General features: G+C 47.5%; 1 protein-coding gene across 4 annotated transcripts; it reads right to left on the bottom strand.

Moving 5' to 3' along the window:
* Nucleotides 1–5,367: 5,367 nt before the first annotated feature.
* On the bottom strand, nucleotides 5,368–8,104 carry LOC133926264 (F-box/LRR-repeat MAX2 homolog). 4 transcript variants are annotated; one of them, XM_062372105.1, is made up of 3 exons: nucleotides 6,384–8,104; nucleotides 6,129–6,242; nucleotides 5,822–6,024 (listed from the first exon to the last, which is right to left on the bottom strand). In XM_062372105.1, exons 1-3 carry the CDS (start codon nucleotides 7,945–7,947, stop codon nucleotides 5,978–5,980), a joined length of 1,725 nt encoding a protein of 574 aa, XP_062228089.1. In that variant the 5' UTR covers nucleotides 7,948–8,104; the 3' UTR covers nucleotides 5,822–5,977. The 4 variants fall into 4 exon arrangements, with proteins under 4 accessions (XP_062228087.1, XP_062228086.1, XP_062228089.1 ...); XM_062372103.1 differs by having other exon boundaries at nucleotides 5,368–6,242; nucleotides 6,384–8,103; XM_062372104.1 differs by having other exon boundaries at nucleotides 6,129–8,104.
* Nucleotides 8,105–15,109: the final 7,005 nt, after the last annotated feature.

The raw sequence follows: 15,109 nt of genomic DNA, 5'->3' as shown, positions 1-15,109 counted from the left end.
ATGCTTGATTCTCCGTAAGGCACACTAGCTAGACCAAAATATTTTCCTATGCCTATTCCCAAATAGCATCGATCACAGAGGATACGTTGGTACCCCTGGTACTGGTGCAGCCGTTATTCGGAGAACTCCTAGTCTCCTACAAATTGGTGCCCGACCCTTTGGTTGGCCCCTAGCCCCTTCGGCAACCTTTGGCAAAAGCAAAAGGTACATGCATGCATGCACGCACGTGCCCAAACTCCCAAAGGCAAAGGTAGGCTAAGCTCCTACTCGAATACGTGCGATGTCTACGGACGGGACAAATGCCCCGTCGCTCTCACGCACCGGCCACCAGATGCAATGGTTTCTTGGGACAGTACTTCTTCTTCCCCTTTCTCTCTCCGTGTGGATAAAAAAGCGGCTGTGATTGGAGACCGGGGAGTGAGTAGGCATCTCCGATCGCCGTCGCCTCACCCCAATCTTGTCCTCGGCGCGACGGCGACGGTGATCGGTCCGGCGCAACGTACGCCGTCGAGCCGCGGGGTGGGTGGTGGATCAGTCGCCGTGGATGGCGTAGCGCCACGGGGAAACGGGGCGACGTGCATGCACACATCTCCGAGCTTATGAAAGTGATAGAGGAGGGGAAACAAATTTTATAGCATTTGTTTTATGAAAGATTTTTATCTCTACGATGATATGTATTTTTTTAATCTAGCTATTAAATTACATGATAAATAATATAGATAAAATTTTATAAGAATTTTTTTTAAACAGGATCTATAAATTAAATTGGTTTTCGAGGATGGAGTGTTTGTGTTTGACGCTTTATCGGTGGGTGCATGGACGGCGTGGAGGGGATATGATCTGCCACGTCGCCGAGGACCATGACCGGCGGCGTGGAGGGGATATGATTGATGTTTAAAGCAAGCAGTGTAAAGTAATTGGAGGAGTTCATCTGGTGGGCCATCGTACATTAGAGAAGGAATTTCGCAGCAGGCAGTTCAATTTCCTTTCAAATCGGTGGAAAACTACTTGTTGCGAATATTTTTTTAATATTGAAAAAAATTTCAGCTTCTGCACTATGACGGTGCACAGCCTACCTATTTGGTTGCGAACACGGCCTCAATTACAATTTCTATGATATAAAATACGAGTTGATTTTTTATCGTCTTTTTCTCTATTTTTCTTTTATCTAATAAAAATTTCTAAAATTTATATACTTTTATCATTCATCCTCGCTCTTCAGCCTTCCGTCTCGTTATCAGTTACGGATATATGACCCAATTTATTAATGAAAATAAATAAAAAATTAGGAGAGAAATTAACGGATAATCTCTTCCTCTTGTTTATATTCAATCTAAAATAAAACTACGATATCACTCCTGATGTATCCGTTCGGTGGTGTTTCTATGGCGTATCCACATCTTCATTCCGTTCAATATTTATATTTTTGTTGTAACGTACGGATACTTAGTTAGTTTATAATGATCTAAGTAGTTTGGTTATATATCTCATTATAAGTCATTTACTTGAAGATATATAATTTACTTGACAACATGCTACATGTCTGGGATTAAGATGCCTATCCTACCAAGCACTTTGAGACTTGACAGCCTCTGTTTCAGCTGGACACCTGTGTGGCTGTGTATGTTCCTCTGTCATCACAGATTCACAGACATGTATTAGATCAGCACGGTGACGTCACGGATTGCTGCAACACGCACAATTAGCGTCCAGTAAGGTGCTGCTGCGCTGCAATTGTGCTGTATTACAGGCAGGGTTTTTTATCAGTAAATAAATTTGCTGGGTCACTGATAATATATTGGATAAAATTTAAATAAAGTACTGATAAACATGATAATTTTTTAACAGGGTCCACTAATAGACCCAGTAAATTGGATTTAATTAGTTTTTGGCCGATTTTTTCCCAAATACCCGGTTTCGGACTGCCATATCTGTTTAGACGGAGTCCGGATCGTCTCAATCTCCATCTGGTTTTGCTCGTAGTAGGAGTATGATTTTTCTACCCAGATGCGAGGGGAATCACGCGCAGGCGCAGGACAGGACAGGAGTCTGGCAATATCAGGCCATGCATCGCGTTGCGTCAGCTGATTCATGTGCATGCAGCAGCCCAGAACACACACATGCATGTGACGGAGAGCGATCGAGCGCAGAGGACGGCCAAGGGCGCAAGGCCAACCCATCGTCCGTGACCTGTCCTCGTGCAGTTCCCCGTCGCTGCCAGGTCCGGTGACCACCCGGCCACTGGACGGCCGACGGGCAGCCAATCTGCCATTGCCTAGGCCAACCAGAGCTCTCTCTGTCTCTGTCTCTGTCTCTCTCTGTCTCTGTCTCTGTCTCTCTCTCTCTCTCTCTCTCTCTCTCTCTCGTGTCCTTTTGCAGCGTACGTATACCACACGGAGATGGAGCTAGCGACTAGCGAGTGCGATGTGCGACGGCGTTGCAGATCACAGAATAGTTCCGGATTATATCGGTGCCCATTCATCTCACTGTTTCAGATCATGTGCGTACCAAATATGCTCCGCTGGCCACCAAGAGGTTTCTTTCCATGCATCGATTTTGTTTTTGGAAAGAAAAAATCCATATGCCAAGCAGATGTCACTGTTACAAAATTATTTTTAGAGACGGTTGATAACTCGTTTTTATAGATGTTTAACGTATCCGGCTGTAATCAAAGGACTGTGGAAAAAGACGATTTACACAGGCGTAAAAGAGCCGCCCGTGAAAATCTATTACTACGGACGGTTCACTTCAAACGATTATTTGGATATATAAATGATTTCAAATAAAAAACTTTTTAACTACAAAGTTGTAGATCTCGTCAAATGGTACAATTTTCATATAAAGTTTGTCCACATCCAACTTAGTATCAAAAATATATGAATTTTTTAAGATACGTTGTCAATTATTTCTACACCCGGTATATGAACCGTCCGTAGAAATGACCTATTTTTACAAGCGATTCACATAAAAAATCATCTATAAAAATGAATTTTTACACAACCAGTTCCTTATATTAACCGTATGTGATAATCGTCACATTTTTAGAGGCGATTTATGTAAGAAACTATCTGTAAAAATATATTTTCACAGGCGATCCATAACCATAGCGGACCTCTGCTAACTAAGCAGACGGTTTTTCAAATGAGCCGCCTGTAAAAATACACTCTAGATATTTAAAAAATAATTTTTGTAGTAATGTGTTGATGGCGAGCAACAGGATCGTAACAAGAGAGTTGGAGCGCAGAAATCCTGCAAACAATTTAGAGGAAGAAACACATAAGTTCATAGCGCTCATAAGAATCCTACGTTCCAAACAGGCCACGTTAAACAAAGCGAGCCGAGAGCAGTGGTGACCGATAAGATACTGGTGTGAGGATTTCGATCGGACTTGGTTATTCCGGCCACGGCTTTAAGTTGCGGCTGAGCAAGCTGACGTTACGGGTGACGCCTCTAGCTATAAACAAAACATGCACTTGGCCAAGTTGCAGTAAGAGAATCAATAATCTCCCTTACTTGCCGCTGTCAGAGATGTAAGTTTTTTTTTTTGTCATTAGGTGGACCCAATATTCAATTGAATTAGAGACGCACTCTCAACATGACAAACAACATACAAACGAACTAAAGTAACAATTCAGAATTAACCATTTGATACCCACTTACATCTCTAGCTATTGTTAGCTGCCACTTAATTAGCAGCCGGCGCATGTCGTTTGATTTGCCAGCAATGCATGCGGCACTTTGAGAGATTCTCATACCACCCATCTCGATTGTTCATATTTTTCATTTGATATTTATCTATCCATTTAGTCTCTTATCTACTTTATAATTTTTTTCACTTACTCCTCCTAACACAAATTATAATATAAATAAACAGTCGTGATAAGCCATCTGTTCATATGTATAGTGAAATTTTCGTGTTCGTTCGAGTAACTGCGATTGAGGTGAAGAATGTGATGCCCACGCAAAGGCCTCGTCAGTATACGGTGTTATCCACTACAATCCAGGGGTGAGTGACTGTGACCGCGCCAACCGGAGACTAATAATATATAGAGGAGCTTGAATTCGTCAGGCTCAAGAGTATCACCGCCTTGGAAACCTTATCATCATCCAGATACGCCATTTTCACACGATCAATCGTCCAGAGATCGTGTCAAATGCTTGATGAAGCAGCTGCGCATATTGACTCTCCGTACTGAGTTTTCTTTTTTTACATTTCTCCTGCCACCAGCTTTTAGCTTTCACGACATTCTGAAATCAAACAGGTAGCGCGAAATTAGAACACCAAATTTAGTGCTGATCCAGATATTTAGAAAGATCAAAGATGCAGCAGCAGATGAAATGTCACAGTGCAAAAGATAACAACTCTGAATTCCAACTCATTTCCACCATACTCACGAAATATTTGGAAGCTGTGAGCAAAGACATGGTCTGGATGCATTGCATGCGTGGGTCCCTGTCGCCCTCCAATAATGCGAGTCACAAGCCTCGACGTGGCACAAGAGGAGAGGAGGACGAGGAAGCTTCCGCTGTACCTAATCTGCTGCATCTAGAGGCCAGCTTTAACTTCTGTAGCATTCTTTTGTGAGGCCTCCAGCTGCATGCTGCTCAACCAAAAGGCATGCACTAGTGCCTTGCCCTTGCTGATCGATTAGGACAAGGGAGGGCTCTCACTCTCACTCTGTCAAGGCAACGGGCTCCTTTTTCCATTGGCACCAAGAATCGCCCGGATTTGCTTTGACAAAACCTGCGATCTCGCGTTATCTTTAACTTGGAGAGGGCACTGACACTGAATAAACGGGCTTCTAGTGCGAGATCTTTGGTCGTGCTCTGATGCTGATCTTGTTTGGGACGTCTTCCTTGTCATGCTACAGTTTGCGGATGAGGGGAGGCAAAGCGACGGTTCCTTGGAGAGAGAGAGAGAGAGAGAGAAAACAAATCAGCAAATGGTCTGGTTGGAGATTGGAAAGCTTCTTGACGCCTGAATAAAAGAATAATAAACATCTTGTCAAATTAAATAATAGTTTTTCATTTTGGTCATTCATGTAGCCCGTAGGCGATTAGTGTCCAGCGTTACAACTTAGTATGTTTGATCATGGTACGACTCATTATGCTTGATCATGTCAGTATTATCTTGTAAACCTAGTTGCTTGGCTTGGAAAACCAGGTTGCCAACTTGCCATGCCATCGGCATTTTGTCGCCAAATCTGTGCAGGAGCTGGAAAGGGGAATGGAAAGAGTAGTTAACAAAAGACCACCCCTCCAAATTTTCAACTTCTCCAGTTCTGTTACATATTTATGCATCAAGCTGCCATGTTTCTTGCATAGAAATCACTGACCAATTTTGAGACCACTTGTGGAACTAAAGCATAAGAAAGACAAGTGAATGACATTTTTTTATTCTTTTAACAGAGCACAAATGTTACACTCAAAAGAACAATGCCAATTTATCTCGACAGTGTTCAACTCAATTCAGCTCAAAAACTAAAACAAAATCATCCCAGGAAAAATTTCCTCAAAGCCTAGTTTATCATCTAACCTCCTGCGAATATCTGAATTCTGCACCAACTCTCTTATTACATTAGGAAAATAAATAAAATGCAACTAGAGAAGATCACCGATAGTTGCCGCATGGTCATAGCATTGTCTTCTACTCTCCTCAACAGCAGTACACCAGCTATCCCTGCTACTTCCGTAATCACAAGCAACTCATCCATGGCTCAGCACCATGCCAAGTCGACTCCACCCAGTTCAGTGCCACCTCAAATTGGCACATCTGTATTCATACGATCCTCTCACTGTTCACCAAATCCACCATCAATCATCAATTGGCCGGTTGTTCAGCTGCATCTCAAACCGGAGCCAAGATTCAGCCCGCATCTCTGTGATCATCATATCATTCTCTGGTGCCGGATAGTAGTCCTCCCGTAACTGCATGTCCCTCAAATTTGGCATCTTCAAGAAAAAGGTCAGAAAATGCTCATGCGTGGTGCCGTGGACGAAGAGCTTCCTGAGTCCAATGCAGCGCTGGAGCAATCCAACAGCAGGCAATGTCAGACTACGCTGGTTCACTTGCTTGTCTTGGGGTGGCCAGTAGTCTAGCTCATACAAAGTCTGCAGTGAATCGATACCTTGCAAATAAAATCGCTCCCACGGAGAAAGATCCATCTGCCCGGCCGGTGCGGTAAGCGCATAACCCACCGCCTCACTCAGATCCAATTTCATCTTAGCCAGTACTGTGAAGCCTGCAAGGTCACTCAGGCCGAAAAAAATTCGTGAAGCAGGCGGTGGACATGTCCGGCAATCACCCTCCACCGTAATTGAAATCTCCTCTAGCACAGGGCAGCTATCAAGCCCAGCAGAAATGAGTGGGGAGAGCCGCTCACCAGCAGGGAACCAGAGGGAGAGTGAACGGAGCATCTCCCAGCTGACTAGATCATCCAACTCCATGTACCTACATTTCTTGAATGCAGACTCATATGACACTTCACCCAGCACATCATCGTCAGGATCACATCTGGTCGTGCCGTTGGCCACACTGTCAGGCTGTTCAACTTCCTTCCAGACACAGTTGATCTCAAGACTCTCAATGCGATCACGGATTGGACTTAGAGCAGTGAGGCATGCTGCTGTGTCCAAAAGCCGGCAGTGCAATATACTGACTTCCTTGATTGTAGGCCGAAGCGCCGTTACTAGCCTCCTGATCCCAGCTGATGTCACGAGATCGCAGCCATGGATGGCAAACTTAGCAAGCCTCCCACACCCACGACCGATTGTCGCAAGGCTGGCGTCCGTGAGATCCTGACAATTCTTCACGCAGAGTGACTCCAGCGCACCGCACACTGCAACACCATCAAGATGCAGCCAAGATGCCTTGCACAACCCCTGGAAGCATCCCAGCGTCAAGAACATGATCCGTGGGCATCTGCGAGCAAGGGCCTCCATCGCCGGCGCTGCCTCCAGCACATTATGCCGCAGGTCCAGCGTGAAATCCTCCAGCCCTGGGAGTGCAGCAAAGAAGGCGATCATACCTGCCACAGTAATGGCCGCGTCCTCCCGTTGGCCGTTGGGCGCCGGCTCGAACGGCTCGCGGAGCCGCAAGACCGTCAGCTTGGGGCAGCTGGCGGCGATGGAGAGCAGCGCGTCGTCACCGACGAAGTCAACGTACCGGGGGTTGAACACACAGGGCGCCACGAGCTTCCGGAGGTTGGGGCAGCACCCCGCGATGGCCCCAAGCTCGGAGGAGTGGAACCCGTCCGTGGCGCCCGCGAGGCCGAGGTCGAGCTCGGTAAGCTCTGCCGCGGCGGTAGGGTGCGCCGCGAGCGCCGGCATGATGTCCTCCGTCCAGCAGTAGAACTCCGAGAGGTCGAGCACCCTGAGCGCGGGGCAGGTTCGGAGCAGCGGCCCGAGATCCGCGCCGCCGGCGAGGCCAGGGGGCCGCTGGTGCCAGCGCACGAGCTTGACGCTGCGGAGGCTGCCCTGCCAGTGCGAGGTGAGTCTGTCGAGCGTGGATGGGTCGCGGCTGTAGATGGCGAGCGAGGACACGGCCGGGAAGCGGTGCGCGAGGCGCGCGGCGATGAAGGCGTTCTGCTCGGCGACCTCCTCGGGGTTGTGCGACGGCACGGCCGCCGCGGCATCGGCCGGGGCCGAGGAGAGGAACGGGTGCCCCCACGGTGAGACAAGCGAGAGGTCGAGGTGCTCGAGCGTGGGGAAGCAGAACGCCGGCGAGAGGAGCAGGAACGCCGCGGACCGCGGGTCCCCACGCAGCGACAGCGCGGACCGCGTCGCCCGCTCCGCGGCGAGGAGCCGGTGGCACGCCAGCGTGGCGCGGTGCCGCGACCGCGCGTCGGTGAGGAAGCCCAGGATGTGCAGCAGCAGCGGCTCCGGCAGGTCCAGGATGGGCGATCCAGCCGCCGCCGCCGCGCCGCCGCCGTCCTCCTCCTCTGCCATGCCGATGCGACGCGGCGCGACGGCAATGAGATGCGCCGCTGCGTCCGGCAAAGTCGTCGACTCCTTTTTTTCTCCTTTCCCTTGCAGGCTGGGGGCAGCTGGGGGCGAGGAGGGGTGTGGGCCGTGTGGGTGAATGGGCGGAGTGGGGGCGAGAAGCTGCGCAGCGAGGTGATATATCCGACAGCTCTCTCTCTCTCTCTCTCTCTCTCTCTCTCCTTTTCTTTTTCCTTTTCTTTTATCCGTAATATTATCTTATCCTCTTTGGTATCGAAATATTTTTTCCCAGGAAAAATCCTTCTCTCTCTCTCTCTTATTCTGTCTGTATTGCGGTCGATCCGTATGCACGCGCAGTCTCGCGTGGGCGTGCCCGTCCGCTGCTTGCCTCGCGCGCGCGGCCACAGTCAAATTCCTAAATTTATCCCCCTCTCTCTCATTCCTCTCTCCTCCATCCCCTCCCTGTGACCCGCCTGCCCCGCCGCCTGCCGCGCCGCGCCGTCCCATCGCCTCTCGTCGGCAGACCTCGCGCCCCGCGCCGCGCAGACCTCGTCCCGCGCGCCTGCTCCGTCGCCGTCCCCTATAAAAAACGGTGAACAGTGCCTTCACCCACCTCACACACACTCTCTCTCTCTCCCCGAGCCCCTCCGCACCTCGCCGCCTCACTCCGAGAACCCCGCCGCCGGTGAGCTCCCCGGCCCCTTCTCCCCTTCCCTCTCCCTCCTTTAGCGTACCTAGGTCCCTCCTACCGCCGGCCGCCGCCGCTCTGTCGTCGGTGCGCCGTCGCCGCTTCTCTGCGCCGGCCGAAGCCATTCCTCGGTCCGCCGCCTCCCTCCGGCCGCCGCCGCCCCCGGCCAGTTCTCAGCCGCCGTGCCGCCGCCAGCGCCCCTTCCTCTCTCTCCCTCCCGTTCTCTCTCTGTTGCCCGAGCCGCCCCTCTCCACACTCTCTCTCTCTCTTTTATCTCTCTCCCCCCTGTGTAGCTGACAGGTGGGCCCCGTTTCTTTTAGCCGAGCCAAGTCGCCGAGCCTACCGATAATCGAGTCTGAGCCGAGCCGAGAAACCGAGCCGCTGAGCCGAGCCGTGAGCCGCGAGCCGCGAGCCGATCCCAGAGCCGAGCCGTGAGCCGTAAACCCGAGCCGACTCAGCCGAATATTCCTGGAATATTCTCCTCTTTTCTTTTTTCTGAATTTTTCTCCCGGCAAAACTTCCGAAGCCCGTTTCTCCTCCGTCCTAACTCCGTTTTCATCGATTCTTCCACCGATATTCATCTAAATTCGAGATCTATCCAATCATGTCAATTTCATAATTTTTGTAAATTGTTTGTGTCGGAGGGTGAACTCCTGTCGCAGGGATCCTAGGGGACCCCTTTTTAGAGATTCGGCCGGGGGGATGATCCTGAATATGTTCGTCTGAGAAATAAATGGGTATGAATGCGATGGCCGGTGGTGCGGAATGATCTAATGCGGAAAGGAGTAAATGCACTGGTGTTTAGACAGGTTCGGGCCGCACGGGGGCGTAACACCCTACTCCTGTATGGATACTATAAATGCCCTGAGGAAGTCCCTCAAGGATGTTGCTGGTTACAAGAATGTTGGTCTATCTTAGAGCCTGGGGCTCTTTGTTCTTCGGTCTGTCTCGTGTTGTTCACTTCTCAGCCGTTGTTTCTCTTGTGCTGTGTTTTCCCACCCTACTGAGCCCTCTCTCTCTGTGTCCTGCTTCCTTCTGTGCCGCCGGCTGCTTTAAATACCCGCCGGCAGCAACGTGCCGAACGGGAGGGGGAGCACGAGTTCCGAGACACCATAAATAGAAAGGGCATCATCATTTCCTCTAGGCGAAGTGACCGGGGGTGGAAAATACGTCGCACGCCCGGTCATCCGTCACCATAAATGCACTGGTAACGGGCGCCGTGGAGAGGGCCCACCGGGCAGCCGCAGAGCGGCCCAGCGTGCCCGCCCTGTCTTGTTCCCCTGCCACAGCAGCGCGGCAGACGGAATGCCTCGGCCCTTACGACGTTATCCCGAGACGGGCCGGATGGTACGGGATGGGACCCGTGCAATTAATAACCCCACGCCCCTCTGCCAGAACGTGGCAGGAACTGACGCTGAGCGCGGCGGGAGCAGTTGGAGGTGACAGGCCACGCACGCTCTTTAAATGCGGTCTTGGGCCTTTGACTGGCTGACACCTCATCAGTGGGCCCCTCGGGGGCCACTGCCAGGGGGCTCCCTGGGTCGTCGGGGTACCGAGTGCTCGGGGGTCGCCATTCGCTTCCCCAAGCACTCTCTCCCGAGAATGCCCTTTCTTGTCGTCGGGGTACCGAGTGCTCGGGGGTACTGTTCACCTCCCCGAGCACTCTATCCCGGAACTTCCTTCGGGGGTACTCGGGATACTTGGGTGCCCAGGGGGCCACCGCTAGTGACCCCGGGCACGTTTCTCCCGGTACTTAGCTTTCCTGGTCGTCAGGGGACTTGGGTGCTCGGAGGTTACCGTACACCTTCCCGAGCACTTTCTTCCCGGTACTTAGATTTCATGGATCATCGGGGAACTGGGGTACTTCGGGGGCTACCGATTGTGGCCCCGAGCGCCCTCTATCGGGACTCGATCTTTTTCACCTTGCGGGAGAGACTCCACGGGATGGCGCCACGTGGCGGATTGCTGGCCTGGCCTCGGGATTCGGGGACTCCCGGTTCCTGATACACCGACAGTTTGGTCATTGTTTTAATTGTTAGATTGATCGTGCCTATATCGTTGTTGCGATTATTAGAGGAAGGAGCATTCGAGGAAGACCCCGAGGACCCGGAGTTTGAAGAAGGAGCAGATGAGGACTTCAACGAAGGCAAGTCCTACAACCGTTGATCATGTTGATCCTATGTTTTTAAATACAACCCGTAGAGCCATTGTTTCAAACAATAGGAGTATGCATGATTAGATTAATAGTTGTGATTTTTAAGAAATGCTAGAATAGTTATGACCCAGCTTGTTTATCCCATGCCTTGTCATTGTTACCTTAATTCCGTTGAAACCCTAGAAGGATCCCAATATCAACTATAATGATTGTTTGGATGAATGCTTGTTCACTAGTATGCTTAGGATTGCTTTGCTCAAAAGAAAGAACTAGATTATTTACATGCGATAATCATGCTTTACAATGTGAAGTGATGTGTGCTTGGTGCGTGTGCGTGTAAAACTTGTGTTCTTGGGAAAACTCTAGAGTAGTGTTGACGAGGGTGAGTAAGGTGCTCCACGAAGGTGGGAATTACCTTGGAGCAAGGTTCGCCTTTGTGGTGTTCTTGCTGGGAGACTCTTGCCTCGGTCATATAAGGGCCGGTTCGCTGTGACATCTCACCTAGTATCCACTCGTACAACCACATGACCTGTATGGGTAGGACTTGATCTAACCCCTCTGACTTAGTGCGTTACCCATCCGGAGGCCGGTAATGGCAATGGGGACCAGGAGAAGACTTGGGTAGTGTGTAGCCTAAGGTCCGGCTGGTGATATTGTTGAGGCTATGTCAAAGCCTTTGGATTGCTAAGTGGTCCTTCCCGTGAACCTTCTAAGGCCCCTGGTATCTTAGTGCTCCATGGGTGGATATTGTGGCTTCGTTGTGAGGTCGTTACGTCTCGTTATGACGGCCTCACCAGTTGCTAAGGTGGGAACCTGTGCATATCTTGTGGGTAAAGTGTACAACCTCTGCAGAGTGTTAAACCTATCCGGATAGCCGTGTCCTCAGTCAAGGACGTGCTATGGTTTGGTCACAATGATTAGCTTTTCGGCGTGAGTATCTCCTTGGTGTGTGAGTGGGCTGTGTGCCCGTGTTTTCAAAAAGAAAGGGTTTTGGCTTTGTGCCCTAAGCCTCCTGGACTGTGTGTTCGCTGGTAAAGTCTTGTGGGAACTGGCGGGATGGATGTAGCTCCCCCAGGGCCGTCAACCCCCATAAGCTCAACTTATGTATTTCTTTTCAGAAGTGTTTTTATTAAAGTTAGTCCTTGCAAAATGAACCCTGCATCAATAAAACTAGCTTTCCGCAAAACCTAAAAGACTCTACAGCCTTATTCTTGATCTACCTTTAAGCATCTAATTTCCCCCCTTGAGGTAGGACTTGCTGAGTACCTTATGTACTCACACTTGCTAATTGTGGATCTAGATGATCCAGAGGCTGACTTCGTCGAAAGAGAAGATGAAGATTAGAGAAGCCGGTTTCGTCTGCACTCAAGCTGCCTATAGGGCTTGGGTCGCTTTTATGTGTTTCCGCTGTATTTTGAGGGTTTGTTAATTTAGGCCTTCGGGCTTCTGTTGTAATGAACTATGTATTGTACTCTATTATCGTATTTATTCGATGTATGACTGTGATGTCTACTTCTGTTGAAGTTCATGCGTACTAGCTACTGATCCAGGGACTGGTATGAGCTACACGAGGTGACCCCAAAGGAGGGGTCCAACTGCCGCGGCGGGCGATGGGGTCGTCGGCGGCTGGAAGAAGGGATCCCAGCGCGAACTCGGCGGTGGGGAAGCTGCGGGAGATCTTCACCGGCGACGCGGCAGGTCAGGATGATGAACCGACCTCTCCCTGTCTCTCTCGCACCTCTGGTTGCTGCTAGTTGGGGTCGCACCTCTGGTTGCTGCTAGTTGGGGAGGTGAATTTCGAAGGTGCGGTTGCTGGTGTTTTTTTTTAAGAACTACGGCAAGAGGGTTTCCATATTTTATTTAAAGAAAGAGAGATGTTCAACACAACCAAGCACTACCAAACTCTACTAAAATGCTTAATTTGCTAAATAGGTACTTGGAGATGCAATTGAAGACTTGGCTTACTTGAGAAGAACTATATTGAATATCTCATCTCAAGATTCTTTCAAATTGGGTTTTCTCATGATGTTTGGAAAGAAGTGCCAAGAGTGTGGTTTGTTGGTTTATTTCAATCTTCAATGACATCTCGGTAACAAGTATCTAACTTAAGCTATCTAGCCACTTATCTTAGCATAGGTGCAAATGTTCACAATTTTTCATTATTGGGAACACTTGAAAGTGGCTAGGTAAAATTTGAGCAAAATTTATACTTTGTGTAATATGATGCTTTTAACGGCTCTCTAGTAGAGCAAGATCTTGTTAATAATGTAGGTGATGGATACTTTGTGATGGCTATGGAAGATGAACTTAATTTATATGATTTCATGGTTGTAAGTTCATTCTTAGCACAAGTATTTTCATTGTAAATTCATTTTGTACCTTAACTCAAAATATAGGGTAAACTCCTCTAGATTCTTGAATGAACCAAGTGCATATTACAAGCAATTCAAATACTTTGATGCACATATATACGGGGAGCTCATCCTATGTTTTGTGCTTTGAGACTAATATTTTTTCAAGTAAAATTTGTGTTTAGTCTTTTGGTAAAATAGAGGGCATTGGAGACTTGGCTAATTATTTGAAGATTTATCTAATTGATTAAAGAGTCAAGTTTTGTGGAATTATATTTATTATTATCCAATGTCACTCTATGAAGGTAACTCTCTATCACAATGCCTTAAATTCATATTCTTGCTCATTGTGCTAGATTTATTGTTCTACACCTTTTCTAGAAGTTTCTAACTCTTTGCATGTGTAGATTATGTATCTATGCTTGTTTAGAGTTTATGCTTATGCTAGCATGTGTAGACTTTATTGCAATCTTGTCATGACTATTTTTATATATCCATACATGTCTTGATTGCTTGCTAAGTGTGCTATGAATTTGTTTCTAAGTGCATCTAGCTTTTTCTTACCAACTAGTATGTGTAGGTCATATATCTAGTATGTGTAGGATGCATTGCACTCTCATGTGTTGATAGTGGTTTTGGAGCCTTATTTGATCTTATTTGTCTTATTGAATTCTATTTGGCTCTCTTTTGGAGATATTAATGGATTATCACATTATGGGGGAGTATTATGCTTTATGTATCTTAAATACCCATAATTTGTGAACATTTGAGCAATACCATTTAGAATTGATATTATTGTTTATCTAGCATCTATGTGGTATGTCAAGCTCATGTAAAGCTCTCATTTTTGCAAGAATCCATTAATTAATCCACTTTTGGTTTAAATTGAAACTTGAGAGTCGTGGTGCTTATATAGTGATCTTTTCAATCTCAAGATTTTTAATTTGAATCATTTCTCATTCGGATCAAATCAACAATTGTTTTCATTGTCCGGAGTCTCCGGTGTTCACCGGATACTCCGGTAGTTGGTGTTTTTAGTCCGGAGTCTCCGAGGTAGACTCCGGCAGAGAGTCTCGGTTAATATTTATTCTTTTGATAAAAAGGACCGGAGTCTCCGGTGTTCACCGGATACTCCGGTATCTGGAGAACTCGGAGAGTCCGGCAAAGATTCCGAGTCTTTTCTGTGTGGCGACTGAGTGCCACCCGGAGTCTCTGGTGTTCACCGGATACTCCGGATCAGTTCAACAGAACTGTATCAACTATTGTTTTTATTTGTGTTTTCTTGTAATAGTTGACTTTGTGAGGAATGTGTTTGAAGCATGTGTTTAATTTATAAAATCCTTCCTTCATGCTTCTTGAAAGAAAGTTGATCCATGCCTTGTTGCAATTACCGACTTGTGATATCTCCATATACCATTGTCTTCTTACAATTGGTAATAATACAAGTGGTAATCCTTGTTGATCATCTTTGTTGTTTCCATGTGACTTCCTTCTATGTGAAAGATTTCTTTTAACTCCTATCTTAGGAATATTGGTTTCTTCAAGGAAACTTTCCTCTTGGAGTTCATAGAAGCTTGTTATCTCAATGCTCGAATTATTTTCAATATACTTGCTTGAGATAAATTTTTGAGCATGTTTGAAACTTCTCCTTATCTCCATGTGCTCAAATCTTACCTAGTTCATTTGTTGAACCTTATGAATGATAATTTGTTGGTCTTTTTATCTTAGATGTAATTTGGACAATTTTTTGATATTTGTCTTTCATTTGGTATCTTAAAGTCTCATATGCTATTTTTGTCCAAATTATATCTTCATTGGATCTTGAAAGTGACGAGCATGCTTGTTTGACCTAAATGTTAATATCTATAGCATGTTTACTTTTTTTGATCCTACATTTAGAGTAAGCCTCTCTCAAATGCTTTTATTGTCTAAAATGTGCATAAAGCTTTCATTTGACTTCAATTGGTATATATC

Source organism: Phragmites australis, chromosome 8 (assembly GCF_958298935.1).
Source record: "Phragmites australis chromosome 8, lpPhrAust1.1, whole genome shotgun sequence".
NCBI classification, from domain to species: domain Eukaryota; kingdom Viridiplantae; phylum Streptophyta; class Magnoliopsida; order Poales; family Poaceae; genus Phragmites; species Phragmites australis.
This window is presented reverse-complemented; position numbering and strand designations above follow the sequence as displayed.